Source organism: Pezoporus wallicus, unplaced genomic scaffold (assembly GCF_028554395.1).
Source record: "Pezoporus wallicus isolate ANWC-B61680 ecotype Strahan unplaced genomic scaffold, APGP_CSIRO_Pwel_v1 contig_13267, whole genome shotgun sequence".
Taxonomy (NCBI): Eukaryota; Metazoa; Chordata; class Aves; order Psittaciformes; family Psittacidae; genus Pezoporus; species Pezoporus wallicus.
Genome location: NW_026636310.1, coordinates 145,315 through 162,857, shown reverse-complemented (window position 1 = coordinate 162,857; position 17,543 = coordinate 145,315). Strand labels below are relative to the sequence as shown.

The 17,543-nt window shown below is 42.8% G+C and overlaps 1 protein-coding gene across 4 annotated transcripts; it reads right to left on the bottom strand.

The window, feature by feature from the left end:
• Window positions 1-1,046: 1,046 nt before the first annotated feature.
• On the bottom strand, window positions 1,047-17,344 carry RBL1 (RB transcriptional corepressor like 1). Of its 4 annotated transcripts, none has more exons than XM_057399950.1 (22): window positions 17,133-17,344; window positions 16,863-16,996; window positions 15,718-15,918; window positions 14,968-15,032; window positions 14,746-14,874; window positions 14,481-14,641; window positions 13,699-13,748; window positions 12,285-12,471; window positions 11,480-11,646; window positions 10,634-10,746; window positions 9,986-10,089; window positions 9,298-9,435; window positions 8,669-8,833; window positions 8,353-8,488; window positions 7,606-7,872; window positions 6,665-6,843; window positions 4,884-5,060; window positions 4,207-4,278; window positions 3,939-4,023; window positions 2,074-2,240; window positions 1,507-1,671; window positions 1,047-1,242 (listed from the first exon to the last, which is right to left on the bottom strand). In XM_057399950.1, exons 1-22 carry the CDS (start codon window positions 17,268-17,270, stop codon window positions 1,072-1,074), a joined length of 3,171 nt encoding a protein of 1,056 aa, XP_057255933.1. In that variant the 5' UTR covers window positions 17,271-17,344; the 3' UTR covers window positions 1,047-1,071. The 4 variants fall into 4 exon arrangements, 3 of the variants coding, with proteins under 3 accessions (XP_057255933.1, XP_057255934.1, XP_057255935.1); XM_057399951.1 differs by having other exon boundaries at window positions 6,665-6,789; XM_057399952.1 differs by lacking the exon at window positions 14,746-14,874.
• Between the last annotated feature and the right edge of the window lie 199 nt (window positions 17,345-17,543).

Here is a 17,543-nt window from a genome sequence, read left to right as displayed (position 1 = left end):
TCCATTTTGGTTAAACAAACCCTACCAAATTCCTCAGCATAAAAAAACTTAGTTGTAAGAATTAGATGCTGGCATTTCCAATGAATCAAAGCCTTCAATAGCTATAAAACCCCCACCCCCAAGTATATACAAACCTGCCTTATCTTATGGGCTTACATTCAGTGTAGATACTACACAAGAGGCTACGATCTTCAGGAAAAAGTAAAATGAAGAGACAACTTGTTAGATGAATTTGTGCATTTGGACAGGTTCACAGGAAGCTGCAATACACACGAACAGCTTCTACGGCAAGGCTGCTCCTAGGCTTCCAACAGGAAAAGAGCAGCTCCATGGCAGCCTTCCCTGACTCCAGAGAAAGGCAATTCAGGCTCACTGAACCGTATCACAGTGCTTTACCAGATGGCAGTGTCCAATCTAAGTCACTGCTACTTGTACTAATTCCTGCCTTTGTTACTGCAGAAGCTGTCCCATCCATGTCACAACATACACTTCTGCTGATGTCGTGGCAGGAGATAGAGCACAGCACAAATCATGCATCAGTTCAAAACTGCTCAGCTCTTCCTGAGGCTAAGTGACGAATTTTTCTCCACTCCAGTTACTCCAGAGTAGAATAATGCATAAAATTCTACATTATTTAAAAATAAGGCACTTTCAAAGTTTCTTCCTCAAATACCAAAAGCTTGAGGAAACTTAACACTCGCTTCCTCATCATTCTTACTTAAAAAAAAACCTAAATCAAAATGGTATTCCTAGAAGCTGAGTTACACTCAGAACTCACAAAACTCCACAACTAGGCTTGAGAACATCCCAGTATGGCTTTCTACACCTCACTCTTCTGCTAAAACAGGTCAGAGTAACCTGGAGCACTGCTGCCCTTTGGGAATGAAGATCACCATCATCTGCCATTCTCTGGCATTCACTACTTAACCCTTGCTTTTTGCATCCTGTGGAAGTCCGGTACAAGTGCAAAGTTAAAGAAACTTGGCAGTTGTCTGTATACAAAAGCAAGAAGTAAATAGCATGACAGCTGTATCTGACTCCATAGCTTTTAGATCCTGCAGAAAACCAGGTTTAGTGATTTGCTCTTTCACTGACAACATCTTGGAGACGTTTGAGTAGAACATCATCGTTCTCCTGGCAGAGTCGCTTCGTAGGAGATTCAGTGTCACTGTCAATCGTTATTGCTCGCTTCTTACTCCTGTGTTCACCTTGTTTTATCATATTGTTGATGTCCTTCAAACTCTGCAACCAGGATTAAAAAAAAACCCATGAGTTACTACAACTCCATTTCAAACTTATTCTGCTTTTCAGTTATCTGAGAACAAAGAGTTCTTCTGAACCTCTTTGCTGACTGAGTGATGGATCCTACCAAAAGAATTCTACCTTTCACTGCAAACTGAGAGCCTCATTAAAGAAAAATCCCTGTGTTAGAACATATCCTATCCTAACTAGGAGATTAATTAACCCTCCCTCAGATTGACTCTTTTCAACCTTTTTGCTCTCTACCTTGGAAGGGCTCCCACTAAATTTATACAGGAGTGCAGATCGAGGTGTCAAGCAGGCGCCGTTCTTGTGGGGTGAAACATAAACTGCATGCTGCTGAGAGATGCGGCGAGGAGACACTGTCTGCTGCCTGATGCTGGGGAATGGAGACAAAGGAGGCGCTTCCATCTGCAAGAGAGGACAAATCTGGTAAGAGCTGAATCTGAAAATATTTAAGAGCAGTAATTTCACAGAAGGAAAGATTAATGAAATTTCAGGTCTTCTTTAGAACATTTTAGCCTGTAACAGTGAAAGAACAGATCAAATTTGGTTTCCAGATGCATTAACAGAAATACAACACAGGCACTTGAGCAAATGGGTATTGCATCAATATAAAGAAGCTGACAGCAGGTTGTAAACAATGCTGCATCTGCATTTGTCCTCTTGAAATGCTGCTTAGGCAGCTCCTCATACCACAGTTTCATAACCACACCATGTGAATAACAGAGAAAAAAGACTGACATGTTTAGCTGTCAGGAATTATTGTGTCTTATCATTTGACAGAGCAAAATTCCAAAATGCTTTACTTACTACATGGTCCTGGTTTGTGATACCGTACTTCAGGGCAAATGATTTCACTCTTTCTACATAGACTGCATTGTAAAACTTGATGAGATCTCCTCTCTCCTCTGTTCCCGACTCACTGGAGCTCTCTTCTGCGGATCGTCCCAAGGAACTGCCAGTTTTCACAGACAAGTCTGACAATAAGAGAGTGCTTCAGATTTCAGATACGGCATCAGCAAACTGGGTGCTTCACATTCAAATTTACATTATCCAACTGACAAGAACTCATCCATAAATACACTAGTTAATGTGGTGAATTAGAGGTGTGCTTCAGGCAGGAGGCAGGGTGTGCTGCATGTGGTTATGAACATTTGGAGCTGTACCAAAAATGGTAGCACAATGGGCCCTTTTTCCCACTTTTATTCTGGGGAGTGGTACAAAGCCATTTGTTGCTCTCAAAACTGACTTCTAAGCAGTCTGGTGACTCCCAGCTTTTAGCTTCTGTGAAAGTTTTTTGTGATCAGTTGGCAAAGAACAGCTTCATGCTCAACTTGGGTCAGCTGCAAGGAAGCCACGGCATCATTAGTTCAGATGTGTTACGAAATAGCTGTTTGGTGGGAAAAGCTGCAGCCACACAGCAAGTGTATTCACATTAATGTTCTCTCTCCCCTAACTAAGTCAGAATACAACCTTCTGTCTTCAGTCCTCTGTACTCTTTACTGCCAAGCAAAAAAAAGGGCAACACAGAATAAAGCCTCTTGCAACCAGTGCGTTATGAAACAGACATCAAAAGCTTCAGCTGATACCCGTACGTGTAACTCCTTAGTGTGTCTGCCTTGTGTCACAACACAAGAGTATGTTCCTGTAAACTGGTGTCAGAAGAGTGGGAGTTTATACTAGATGAAGGAGACACAAATCCATTAACTGAAGAGAAAGTCTGGCAGGAAAAGCAACTCAAGAACTTTGTAACCAAGTACCTTTGTCTGACAAAGCACCAGAGCCCAGTGCCACTTTAGATGCTCTATGACATCCAAGAACTGTGGAGCTGCTGAACCTACAGGAGCTCAGCACTTTCCTGGACCATGGTGAAACCCTCAAAAGGCATTTAAAAAATGGTTCTAATACTTGTTCAAGCAGATGAATCCCAGCCACAAGTGGGTATTCACTGCCTGGAACAGTCTTCTACATTTCAGCATGTGCCCTGGCTGCAGATCTGCTCTGCTCACGGACTCACACATGGGCTTGTGACTTTCCAGGTTCCTGACACATCACTAAAAACAAGCAAGGCACAATTTTCATGCTTTTCTCAAATGTTCTTGTCCCTTTTCTCCTCTAACCGAGAGCAAAAAAACTATCACCTGTTTAAAAGAAACCTGAATATAAGAAAATGGTGGTCTGAGAGAGTCACCATTTCTATTTTCTGAAACAAGTTCTCCCTATTTAAGCCTTCAGGATAGATGAGGTTAAGAAAAAAAACCCTGTCATAGTATTCCAGTTGCTCTTAATTTCCATTAAACATTTGCTGTCCAGAAAGACTCAGGGAATGGTTTGGGTTGGAAAAGACCTCAAAGATCATCTATTCCCAGTTAGATTCAAGAACAACTGCAGTGTCACTGACACAAGGGAAACATTTCAACCAAACATTTCAACCAAACATTTCAACCAAACTTAAGGAAACAAAATGAGCTCATTTTCCAAGTAGGAAGTGTATCTTATGTACCTAACACACAGGAGAGCTACTGACAAGATGGTTTCTCTTCAAACAATACATTTGCTTTTCTTTAATACATTCAAAACTGTAAAACTTGCTTCACTTTTCCTTATTGACAGTTTGGTTCTTTAAAAGCGCACAGGTGTACTTTAAGAAGCACAGATGACTTTGCTGTACCTACCTTCTGTCATCTCCGCATCTTGGTTTGTATTTTTCTCCAACGGGCCATCAGCAGAAATATTTCTCAACAAGACACTCCTATAAACCTGCAGGACATCAGGGAAAAACACTCTGGTCAAGGAAAACAAGGAAGCCAGAAAATCAGGTGAAATCCATCTGAATGACAATGGATATAACACTGAAGGGGACTGACTTTTCCCTTAACAGCAGCATCATCTGAAAAGTCACATCTGAGCTTTCTACAAGGAAAGGCAATACTATTTCCTTACATGGCTGTTTGCTTGGGGCTGATTTCTGTAACTTTTCATGATGTCCTGAAACGTTCGTTCCTCTTTGGTTACCTGGAAAAGAAGAGTCTGTTGAACATCAAGTGCAGCAGCAAGTTTGGTTCAGTCTACTCAATTCACTTCCCTCTGTACAGGTTTTCCTGAGGATTAAATACATAATTTTAAAACTTAGTACTGGTGGTGAGAATATGAAAAAACAACTATTTTTCTTGTTTAGGTATTCCTTGTTAGCTACAAAAGCTTTTTGCTGCTTATGATGCTTAGGAATTACTCATTTTCTGACTTTATATTAGTGACACTACAAAATAAAGTAATAAGCTGTAATGGGGTTTTCAGTTCAGACTACATAGATCATGAAGGTGACAAAGAGGACAGAAAACACAAATATGGGGGGAATGAGACCACACACCACTTGTGTTGCCCAGTGCTCAGGAAAAATAAAATCCTCTCTTAACCAACTGGCTGGTTGATGGGAACTTTTAAAGATTTATCCAAGACAAGGAAAAAAATACACTGGGATTCATCCACTTCTTGGAAGGATTTTTCTCTTCCCTCCAGTAATGTGACACAAAAAAAACTATCAGAACTGTAAACTGGGAAAACAATTCACATTTTCAATTGACATAAAATACCCCGAATTTCTTAGAACGACATGTCACCTTTGCCATGATGTAAAAGGCACAGAGGAGGAGCTGGTCCAAATGTCTGTCCTTCATGAGATCAGCACAGTGGACCAATGTGAATTCAAAGCACGTCCATATCTTCCTGCGCAGGTCATTGGAAACATCCAGTTTTAAGCACAGGTCACGCAAGCGCACACTTGCCAGATGATAAACCTGGAAGACACACAGAAACAAGTGAAGCCAAAACAGCTTAACCTCGCCTGCAAAAGTGATGTCCTCAAAGCAGAGCTGTTCTATATTTGCATAGTCATTTCTGCAAAACTTCTCTCCCTTGCCCAAGACAATGTCTTCAAAGACTAAGGTGTCACCTCTGTTCAGATGTTGGATCTCTAATGCTCACAGGAAACCTGCTTAAAACCATTTTGACTATAGTTTCTACACCTCGCTCACTGCAACGGAACACTTTGAACAAGCACAAAGAAGGGGCACACTTTAATTAAATATAATCTTAGATTAGCAAGATGATGGAATTTTTTCTTCCCCTTTTGATTACCAAAGATCTGTCTCAAACCCCAAGATAAATGTCAAGTGCAACATAAGCCTCTTCTATGTACTTCAGAAGTTCTTGCTTCATGGACAGAAATTAGGCACATTCTTTATGTCAGAAAGCAGAAAGAGTTCATTTCCTTTTCACTTGCTGTACTGAACAGGATCAAGAAAGGAAAGTAGGGAAGAACTATCATTTTGAATATGATGATCACTGTAAAGAAGTCAACATTTAAAGACCAATTTAAGTGAAGATTTTAGTCCTCCTTCTGAGAGGATTATGTTGCCTACCACATGGCTGGTAAAACACAGGGCTACAGCTGAAGTACTCCCCAGCTGAGAGTAAAGTTAATCCATTTTTAATCCATTCTCAGAGAGATACTGTCACTATCAGCATTAAAGAACCAATGGTTCAGACACTGGATGTGGCTTACAAGTGTTTCCAGGAATCAGTTTCTGTATTAAAATTTGCCTTAAAGACTGTTCAATGTAGAATTCTCTAGGGTGACAACACAGATGCCCTAAAAGGGGGAAAACTTCTAAAAATACCTTCTCCAGTAAGAACATAACAGCAAAAAATAGGTTTTCTAATATTTTTGAGAGATTAATGTAGGTGCATATTCTTTTCAGGCATTTAGGCAGCTACCTCTGCCTCCTCCAAAGGGCCCTCGCACACTCCACGCTGGAAATGAAAGAAACTAGAAACAAGTTTCTCTTGTTTCACACCCAGTTCTTACCTTGCCCCTTAAATCCTTCATAATCCTTCTAGAAACTTCTGGACAGTGTGCAATTCACCACTGCTTTCTGAGGCCACATACCAGCAGGATCAGCACTACTGGGGAGGCCTCAGAAAACTGCAAATGAGAGTCTCCAGATGCAGGATTTGAAACAGTGTGGTTTTGAATGAGCAAGACGCAGGAGAATAATCTCATTTCTGATAAGTCTACCCCTTTAAAGTGTGAGAGTTAGTAAAAACAAACAAGAGAAGTAAAAACCACTGGTATTTCTTAGGTAATTACTTATAAAAGCTGTTAATTCAACAAAAAAAAAGAACCCAAACCACAGAACGTGTCATGGGCAGGGGAAGGGGGAAAACTGAATTCTCTGTAACACTTGACAACATCTTTTCCCTTCTCCCAGGTATCTAAGAACTGCTCACGCCAAAGGAAAAGCACATGAAGACTGAAAGGTCATGAAAACTGCACAAGGAGGCAAATTTCAGCACAGCCACAAGCAGCAGCAAAATGTGAATTCCTCATGAAGACACCTACCTTTCTGTAGAACAGTGCCAAGGATCCCGTTCTCTTTGGTTTGTTTCCTGATGACGGATGCACTTCATGTGCTTGGTTCCCCTGAGGGTGGCAGGGAGCTTGTGCCTCTGTCTTACATGGCTGACCTAAATTCATCAAAATGGGTATCAATGTGATCCCACCCATTTCATTTGCAATACCTGGAGATGATACATCCAGAAATAAACCATTTGCTGTCCTCATGCTGCAGAGTTAAACTGCAAATCATTTATTCCTGCACGAACACTTCATACACAAGACACCTCATCCTTCTCTACTGGATGCTAAAAAGACTCTTTGCCCTTTAAGAGTCTTCAGAAATGATTAAAACTTATATGTCTGGTAATGGTTAAAGGAAGAATATGAATGTGAAAAATCATTTCTAAAACTATCGGGAAGTACAAAGTTGACAAGAATTGACAATTTCTCTAGCCACTCTTTTAGGGAAGGTGGGCATTCCCTTTCGTTTTTTTGGCATTATCCTGCAAACCTGACAGCACACGCTATAGTGCGAGGTGTAACTGGAAGAAGCAAGAACTCCATAGCTTTGTTCACAAGGAAGATGCTTGTCAGGTATCAGAAGTCTCCACGGGAAGACATGTCAGTATGAGCTTGAGCTTTTTTTTGGATAAAGTGATACATGTTCTTTTAAAACGAATAAGCAATACATGTACAAGATACACGGTCGGTCTAAGCAGATCTTAAGAGCGAGCATAATACAGAACCACAGAATCATTATGGTTGGAAGGGACCTTAAAGACCATCTAGTTCAAACCCCCTGCCATGGGCCACCTTCCACAAGACCCAGTTACTCAAAGCCCCATCCAACCTGGCCTTGAACACTTAATCTAGTAGAGATTAAAACACTTAATCTAGATTTAAACTAATATCTAGTAGAGAAGACAAGTGGGAAGAACTCGTACCGTGCAGTGGGATGGTGATCTTCTGTCCTGTTTTTCCTGGGACTGTAGCTGTGGTCATGGTCAGCACTGTTTGGCCAGGAGAAGCTGACACATTTTCAGCAGCAATGCTTGATGCTGGAGCAATTGTCAACTTAGTTCCTTCAGTTAAAACTTTTTCCATCTGCATTTCTTTGGGGGTGTCATCTCCAAAGAGCCTTCTTTTTGCACTTCCAGCCATGGGAGAGCTGTAGCGCTCATGAACAGATATTGGGGACAATGGCTGCATGTCTGGTACACAGAGGAGAAACAAAAAACAAAAGGGCAGCAGCTTCATGTGAATGCTTATCCACAGGAGGAGGAAAGTTTAACCTTCAAACTGCTTCTAGTAATTGATCTCCCAGTTCACTATTCCTGGGTGATATAAACAAGACCTATAGTTTAACTGTCTCCTTTTACTTCATGGCTGCCCCAGACAGCTCAGTTTCACAATCAGGTGCCACATGGAAGACAAGAGTAACCAAGCTAGCTTGCAGAAGAAACTGAGGAACACACAGGATTACAGACACTCCAGTCTGCTTAGGAGATAAGTAATATTTGCAAGTGCTATTCCTCTGAACACATACAGTTAGGCTTTCCCTTGATCAAAGAGGCTTCACAATTTTGACTGCTTAATTCAGATTCAAGATGGCTTTTTGCAATTATAAAGAGGTCTAAACCTCCTCTCCTCAAATTCACACATTCAAATTGTATCAGAAACCTTGAACATACCCCGCCTTAGACTCCCACCAAGATCTGTCCGAACCTCTTTTACCCGAGGATGAATTATAGGAGATACTGGCATCATAGGCAAATGCCCAAATCCGGTTCCTCCATTGCTTGCTTCAAAATTACTGGGAAATATTACCTGAGAAAGAAGAAATGTTAATGTCAGTGTTAAGACAACAAATAGATTTCTCTTCTTTGTGCTAATCTATTCATGGAAGGTTTTTCTGCAGCAATTGTCTCATTTGAACAGTTCTCAGTATAAAACAACAGTAAGAAAAAGAGCATGAATTTCCTAATTAAAAAAAAAGAGGTAACATACTTCTTCACAGGTTGGGACCTTGTTATCTGATGCCTGGAGGGCATCCCAGAGCGCTGAGTCCTGAGTCCAGGCAAGGCTCTCAAGAATTTGTTCCTCAATGCTGTTGAGGTGCTTCACCATGTCCCTGGAAAGTCCTTCCTCAGACCGAATCAGAACTTCAATTACCTAATGGTAATAAGACACATGAAAGTCATAGTATTCATGATTAACACTCAGATCCTTATTTTTTTCTGCATTCTGTTTCAAACTTCTCTTCAATGAATGCTCCAGCCTCCTCCTCACATTTTAATCTTCCCCAACCCTCTTCTGATGGTTTTAAACCCTTCCCCAAAAGCAATCAAAGGGTTGGAAGTAGACAGCAAACATCTCATCAATGCAGAACAACCCACTCCCAGGGATTTACTTAAGGCACTGTCTCAAACTGCTAAACATGTACAAAACAAAAGCAGTAAGAACCTGCTTTGCTCACCCAACATGTGCAGCAGACCTAGGATGATACAAGCAGGTATATCCCCTTAGGCTGGAGGATATACCCCAATATTTAAGCTTTCCTTCCGTTCAGACAAGCAGCCCACAGCAAAAAGGGTTGAAAACCAGCATCTTGCAGTCCTAAGGCAGTATTTATTTACCTTATAGAAATAGAATGGCCTGAGGTCAAGAACTTCAATGATCCAGGGGAAGGTCCGAGGTGAGCTATATGCAAAAAGCACAATCTCCAAGCAGCATGCCATGAGAGAGCGGTGAAAGACATCTTGTTCCAAGAGAGCCTGAGGAGATTACAGAAGATGTCAGTGATTTGAGGTTTGGGAAACGGGAGTTTGAGCTTTGTGGCACTAATACTACAGAGCTTATAGCTGGAGAGAGGAGCTACTTCTTTCTCCTACGTTCCACAAACTCCTCATTTTACAGGGAAGTTCAGAACGGTAAAGACTGTAAGAAGACCAACAGCACCAAAATAATCACATTTTTCAGATTATAACCAAATGATCTGGCCTCCTTATTGTGAGTCACAAAGCAGAGCAAAAGCATTTCTATCTAATGATAAGTACATTAGGTAGAAGGAATAAAAGTTATCTCTCCATAAAGTCACAATTCCAGAAGGCAACACAAACTAAGATGGTTATGCCAGAACTATACCATTTTTAATAGCAATAAAAACTGCCTTTAGGCACCTCCCATATGTTCCTCCTTTTTTAACAGTAACAATGCACACAAATTGCTTTCCTGCAGGCTATTCTGTTCTGGAACTGTCTGAAGAAAACCCTCCCAGAGAGGGTTACAAAAAGTGTTGTCCTCTTTTGCCAGTTCTTCACTTACAGTCAAATCTTTCCCATGCAGTCTTCGTATTTCTTGCACCATTATAGTCTCCAAGATTTTATAGTATAAGATCTCTGCCAGCATTAATCTGTTTACAGCAAAATCTGAAATTTAAAACCAAAAGAGATGAAGCCCAATACTGTTTGCAAAAGCAGTCTTAGACTAAATTGACCTTCTGTTTGTCCTTCTGTGAGAAAATAGTGCACGTGTGTATGTACAGACTGCAACTCAAAAAAGTATGGTTAGTAGTCCACTGGTGACAAGAATAGCATGAAACTCTCAAAGTGTTTTGAAGGATTATGTATTTTAATATTTCTAGTGATATAACTTTGCAGACAGTTGCAATTAGAATTTTCCTATTCATGTTCCATTCCCTTTAAATTCTAATCCAAGAAGAAAGCAAGTTTACAATGTTTAGGAGCGGCTAAAGTTTCAGTTATCCCATTCTGATCTTCAGCCTTGGATTTTCTCTGTAGTACATTTTTATTCTTTCAAGTGTTCTGTTTGACAGCAACAGTTTTCTGTTTGGATATGTTCTGGGTTAAAAATAGCTCCACAGTATTATATACTTTAGTGACAGTATATGTATGCATGTCATTTGCCTTGATTTAATATTCAGAAACATCCCAATGCATTTCATGTCCATACCTATATGTGATCCTGGCTGTTCATCTGTTGACTGAGTGTAGCTGCAGCAGAACTTCTCACCTATTTCTTTCACTCTGCTCATAATGCTTTCCATAGGGCTGCGTGCACAAGACCTGCAGCAGAACACAAAGAGAAAAGCCTTGCTTGTATAAACAAACGTCAAGTTTCAAACAAGCCTCAAAACCCAACAACAACAAAAAATACCACCCAAATAAAAAGAAGCAAAGCTGCTTATACTGAGCTTTCCCATGGAGAACAGAGGAAAACACAAAACATACAGGAATATTGTTCCCTTTTTAACTTTCCTAATAGAGTTGAGAGGCTATGCAGATTTTGGAACAAATGCAGAAGCAAGCAAGAGCTCAGGAGAAAAAAAAAAATGTATCTGCTAGGAGCAAGGTGGTAGGAAGGATGCTACAACAGGCAAGCACATATATCCCAACTCTTTAAGTGAAAGACTTAAAGGCTTGCTAACTAACATTACCTTCCACCCGGAAAACCTCTGCCAACAGTTACCGTATCTTTTAATTGAGCCATACTTGTTTTAAGTTTAAGCAAACAAAAAAGCATTTGGCTTTCAAGCAAGCAGCTAAATTAACATTAGCAAAAGCTGAAAGTACATTAATACATTAGTGGTAACAAACTGGAGTGGGTGTGTGTGTTCAGCTCTCCTCCAGAAGATGAGATCATCTATAAAACAGAAGACTGCTCAACAAGAAGCAATACAGAAACACAGACAAAAACATTCTGCACCACACAAAAGTCAAATTTGAGCAAGAAAGCAGTCACAGGAGTGAAAAGATGAGTTTCCCTTTCCATGAGAGCAGCTGCAGTGGATGTACTTACTCAAAAATAGCTATGAGTTGTTCACTCGGTGCATTTTTCAATCCAGCCACAATGCTCTGCAACCGGCTCACACTTTGTGTTGCTGAAGCAACAGGGGTGATGACAGCTTCCTTTTCTCGTAGGTATCTTCTTCCAGTCAGGGGAGTTGAAGGGGCAAATGACCTTTTCTGTCAGAGAAAATAATAACTAAAAATCAGGCAAAAGAACTGTTTCAAAAACCTTTCCAATGAGCATCTCATTATTATGCTACCTGAAGGCTGACATCAAAACTGATCTCAAAACCGACTCACAATTAGCTCAGGTTTTCCCAGGATTCCATCAATAGAAAAAATCCCAAATCTCCTGGCAGACTGAAATTAACTCAGAGGGGTTTTGTCTGGGTTTTCTTTAAGTAAAATATAAGAAAATGAGACTTTAAATCTTAACACCTGTAAATTCAACAATGGCACAGGGTGCCCAGAGAAGCTGTGGCTGCCCCATCCCTGGCAGCGTTCAAGGCCAGGTTGGACGGGGCTTGGAGCAACCTGCTCTAGTACAAGGTGTCCCTGCCCATGGCAGGGGGTTGGAACTGGATGACCTTTAGGGTCCCTTCCAACACAAACCGTTCTATGATTCTCTGATCCTGTTTAAGGAATAGTTATTTACTGAATTTCACAGGAAAGCAGACTGAAGCCTGTGAATAGCATTCATCATCTTCCTCTCGGGAACGAGAAATTCAAAGTCCCCTCAAAGATTCAAATAGCATACAAGGATAAAAATACTTGAAGGAGTACTTCCAGTGAGATCAACAGGTTAAACAAATCACCTTTTCAAAATGCTGCTGGAGATGACTCTCCACATGAGCTCTTGCTGCTGTTTTCCCTACTGGTATATCTACAGGGAATTTTCGAGGTGTGCCAATTTCTTCTTCAGCATCAGCGCCGAGGAAAACCCTCTCGTCGAAGTCACCCACTGTCAGAACATACTCCTCATACTCTTTATTCAGGGCTTTGCTGAAAGAGAAGTCCAGGGTTTACATCAAAGGTTAAACTGCTGAAAATAAAAAGATGCCAGTGGAGACAAGGTACAAAATGGAAACCAAGGTGTGTTCAAAGCACTGATTACTTTCAGCAGCAGTGAACAACAAAACTTCATTACCCCAAGCAAACTGCATGCAAACCAAGTTTGGACAAAGAAACAGAAAGGCTTCCATGCTTCCTTTAGACATCAAGCTACTTAGGAAAGAATAGGGACTACTCATATGCTTCCACATCACAGTATTATTGAAGTAATGCTATTAATTTTTAAGTAGAAATACTGAAAGTTTCACTGCTTCAAACAGATCACAGCAAAAACACTTTATATCTACATTTGAGTGTTATCTACATTGTTAAAATAATGGAGTCTTCACTCAAAATTCTCAAAGCAAACCAGCACTCACCTTGAAAAAACAACTTACTGGGTATTTTTGGAAAAGGAGGAAAAAAAAAACCCACCTTTAAGGGATGCAGAAAAAGCAGCCGTTGTTCGTATTTTGCATTTAAATTAGTTTTCAGAAGTGAATTTAAAATGTTTCTGAAACAATTACACTCCCCGCAGAAAAGCTCTACCTCTTTTTTGTGGTTTTGCAATTGTTGCTTCCTTTTCTTTTGAGTACATTAGTTACATTCACAGATTTATACACACAGCTGGAGACTGACACAGGAATCTAGACTTCCCTACTTAGGTACAATATTTGATGGTGTGTATAGAAACATATCCACGAACTTCAGAGGCAAGGTTCTGATTTGCACTAGATTACTCAAAGGTTACACGTGCCAGAAAATAAGGGCAAGCACCATAAAACCTGACACTAAGGAAGAAACTCCATAGCTGACATTTGACACGTCAGATCCAGAAATAATTTCAGCCAGATAACAGCTTTGACTGTCAAATAATTAAAAACGATTAGTTACGCTAAGGTAAAGGAACAGGAAAACCTGCATTACAGAAATCCCAGACTGGTTTGGGTTGGAAAGGACCTCAAAGTTCCAACCCCCCGCCACAGGCAGGGACACCTTCCATTAGAGCAGGTTGCTCCAAGCCCCATCCAACCTGGCCTTGAACACTGCCAGGGATGGGGCAGCCACAGCTTCTCTGGGCAGCCTGTGTCAGCGTCTCAGCATCCTCATGGTAAAGAATATCCTCCTAATATCTAATCTAAATCTACCTCAAGATTCAGAACATAAGCTGTAACTTACCTATTTTCAGTGAAATTGTAAAGATCCAACAGACATTCTCCTTTTAAAATCTAAGAATAAAAAGCAGAAATATTTTACATAATGAAATGAAAACTGTTCCAACTGTCACAGGGCATGATGGTTTTAGCCAAAAAGAAAATAAAACTTAGGAGCATAACTGGACCTTTTTTTTTTTTGCCTAGACCAAAGGACTACAATACCATTAGGAAGACAAATAGATGAGGACAAAGCCCAGTTCTAACCAAGCTATTGATAAACTCAGTCTTCACAGTGATGCTTTTAACTTCTGCTCCATTGGAAGGTTCGGGACTGCACTGATGAGTGACTACACTAAAACTTCCACAGAGCTTGGAAAAAACTGTCAGGGCCAAAACCAGAGAGAATAAACTGTCCACCTGCAACCTCAACCTCTTCCTGCCAAAGCATTTTGCTGAATGCAAGCAGGAGGACCCACACTATAGTGGCAGTTATTCCACACAATAATTTCACAATGAGATTACATTTTTGCCTGAACAAATCATTATTGACCACAAGTCAGTTTCCCACTGCCAAGAAAGGAAATCAAAGATTCTCTGCTGACAGAAAAAGGCAAAACACAGAGAACTTTATGGCACACATCATTAAGAGTAAAGAGTAAATTCTGCTTCTGCTAAAATACATGCAAAGAAAACCTAGCCCAGCCTCAGTCCACTTGCCTATTAGTACATTTTCCTGCAGGACCCATAGGAGTTGTTTTGAGCATCTGAGCACTACAGTGCATTCTTAAAACTACTGAGATGTACCTTCCTATCAAACAGTTTTGAAATGTATGGCTTAAAGTAGTGTTCCTTTATTCCTTTTGCTTCTACTAAAAGCCCATCATGCAGCTCGCAGAGTGTGGCAATGATGCAAGGAGGATCTTCAGAGGCTTTGATCTCTGTCATCCGGAAGCCCGCTGGTAAACCTGAGAAAAAGGAGGAAGGTGAAGAAAGACTCCCTTTAACTTCATTTGAAAAGCACTAAGAGAACAAAGCATATTTGATTTTAAATTATCTGTCCCCACTATACCTTTGAATGATGGATTTAGCAAATCTCTTCTATTTGGACACAATAGGGCATTTGCAAAAATCAGGTCCAAGCAGCACAGAAGCAAATGATAGGAATTTACTAAATCATCTCCAATCATACGGAAATTACCTTTAAGAGACAGCACATCATGTCAAGCAACACAAGAGCAGTTCATAACTCGGAAGGTGTACAAACCATGCAGCTAAGAAAAGCAGGCCCTACCCTTGGTGTACACAAAGAGAGTCCAGCAGAAGTTGAAGAGATCTTTAACATTGCAGGGCATCCGCCTGTCAAGGAGGAAGAGTGGGGAGAAGTCAGTCTTCAGTTCCAGGAAGCTGGAACCTGTTTTACAGTAAGAATTTCATTCCATTTCCTTGCTCAAAAAACACAGCTGCTGTCTTACCTTCATTTTGCACCAGGTGCATCACAATCTAAGCTACATGTCCTTATTGCAGCTTCCACTGACTGACAGTCTCTTACCTCACTCCATGGAGCATTTTGCATCCCCAACCTTCTGGCCCTTTCCTGAGCTAATGGCTGCCACAGGCCTGTGACCCCAAACACATCATTTTGCTGCTGCCACACTTCTAACAGAGCCCTCCCACGGCCGATTTGGAACTTTACATCACTTTTTAAAGCACAATCATAGAATCCCAGACTGGTTTGGGCTGAAGGGACCATAAAGCTCAACCACGGGCAGGGACACCTTCCACTGGAGCAGGATGCCCATCCAACCTGTCCTTGAACACTGCCAGGGATGGAGAAGCCACGGCTTCTCCGGGCACCCTGTGCCAGCGCCTCAGCACCCTCAAAGGGAAGAGCTTCGCCTAAGAGCTCATCTCAATCAACCCTCAGTTTAAAGCCATTCCCCTTGTCCTGTCCCTACAGGCCCTTGTAAAAAGACTCTCTCCAGACTTTCACATTAAGTATAGCCCTTTACAAAGAAAAGTCACATGAAACCTCAAAAAATACCTCTGTTTCCTGCTTCGCTGTGGTTTTGAAGTTTCTTCGTAAGGGTTTTGAAATACATCCAAAAATATTGGTTCAAATTTTTTGAAAATCACAGTTGACACTTCAAAATTCCTCTCCAGCCTCTCCACTCGCTCTCGGAATTCCTGTGGTAGATTTGACATGTCCATCCACTTCTTCATTTTGCTAAAAAACTGAATTAGACTTAAAAGAAAGAAGGAAAGTCTGCTTTATTTTGAGCTTTATCTCGCTTCCTTTAGTCTAGTTAAAGAAAAAGAAAAGGCCAAAATACAATATATTTGCTCCTTAACAACTAATCTGATCAACATATAGGTTTACTGTTTATTTGAATAGACTCCTAAGCTGCATGTATTGTAAGCTTTTCACCTCCTGTTGTGCTTTTCTCCCTGACCCTTCATGGCACATGCATGGAATCACTGATTGTATCTGAAGGCTGCAAGCACAGCCGTGTCAGGTATAGTAGGGCTGGAAGGGAAAGGCGGCCTCAAGTGTGCGGAGGGGGAAGCAGTGAAACCACAAACACGGGTTCGTGCCTGTTACCTACACAAAACCCATTAGCTGTAGGTGTACGCTGGCAACTCAAGTCTGGATCGCTAATGGGACAGCCAGGTCTTGTTTGTGCTTCAATTAACTACAAAAAGGAAAAGAAATAATTGACGTGGGTGGAACAACTGCTGCGCTGACACGGGTGGTTCTTCAAAGGCCTGAAGTTGAAAGGCAAGGATTTGCATCTTGTTTCCCTTTCCAACAAGAAGATTTATTGCTTTTACACCAGTACCTCAGGACACGCGTTCTGCAGCGCTCGGGGCTGTGGGAACAGCAGCGGGTTCCCGAGCTGGTAGGAACCTTATCACGGAATCCCAGACTGGTTTGGGTTGGAAGGAACTTTAAAGCTCATCCAGTTCCAACCCACTGCCACGGGCAGGGACACCTTCCACTGGAGCAGCTTGCTCCAAGCCCCTGTGTCCAACCTGGCCTTGAACACTGCCAGGGATGGGGCAGCCACAGCTTCTCTGGGCACCCTGTGCCAGCGCCTCAGCACCCTCACAGGGAAGAATTCCTTCCTAGTATCTAATGTCGGCCGTTCACTGCCCGGAGAGCCCTTAGCGGAGCAGGGAGGGGCTCACCTGAGCCTGGCGGAGCGCAGGATCCTGGTCAGCGACACGGCGTTCCCCTCCATCAGGCCGCTGCCCACGGTGGGCACCCGGCTCTTGCGGCAGGCGACGTAGAGGGCACAGGCCAGCCAGTGCAGCGGCTCACCCTGCGGGACACGGACGGCGCGATGCGGGGAGGTGCGGGAGGGGGCCGCGCCCCGCCCCTGACAGGACCCGGCCCCGCCCGCCCCACTCCGCTCCCTGACAGGACGCGGCCCCGCCGCCCGGCCCGCCCGCCCTCACCTCCAGGCTGTAGGTGCCCCGCAGCGCCGTGAAGTCGCGCAGGGCCTCGGCGGCGCTGGCCGCGTCCAGGTTGAGCTCCTGGCAGAGCCGCTCGATGGCGGCGCCGGGCTCGGCGGGCGGCGGCTCCGGGCGGGACATGGCGGGCGCGGCCCTGCCCGGCTCGCGCGCCAAAACTGCTTCGGCGGAAGGGAGCGGCGGCTTCCGCCGTGAGGGGAGAGGGGCGGGGCTTGGGGAGAGGGGCGGGGCCTCGCCCCTGTGGCGCGGTGTCCCTGTCGTGGGTGTCGCCTGTCGTGGGGTGTCGCCGGTGTCGCGGAGCGGCCCCGCGGGTGCTCGCGCTCTGCCGTCGCGCACGCTTGTGTTGGCTCGGCCGGGAGCTCGCTCCGAGGCATCGCGAGGGGCGGATCTCGCGGC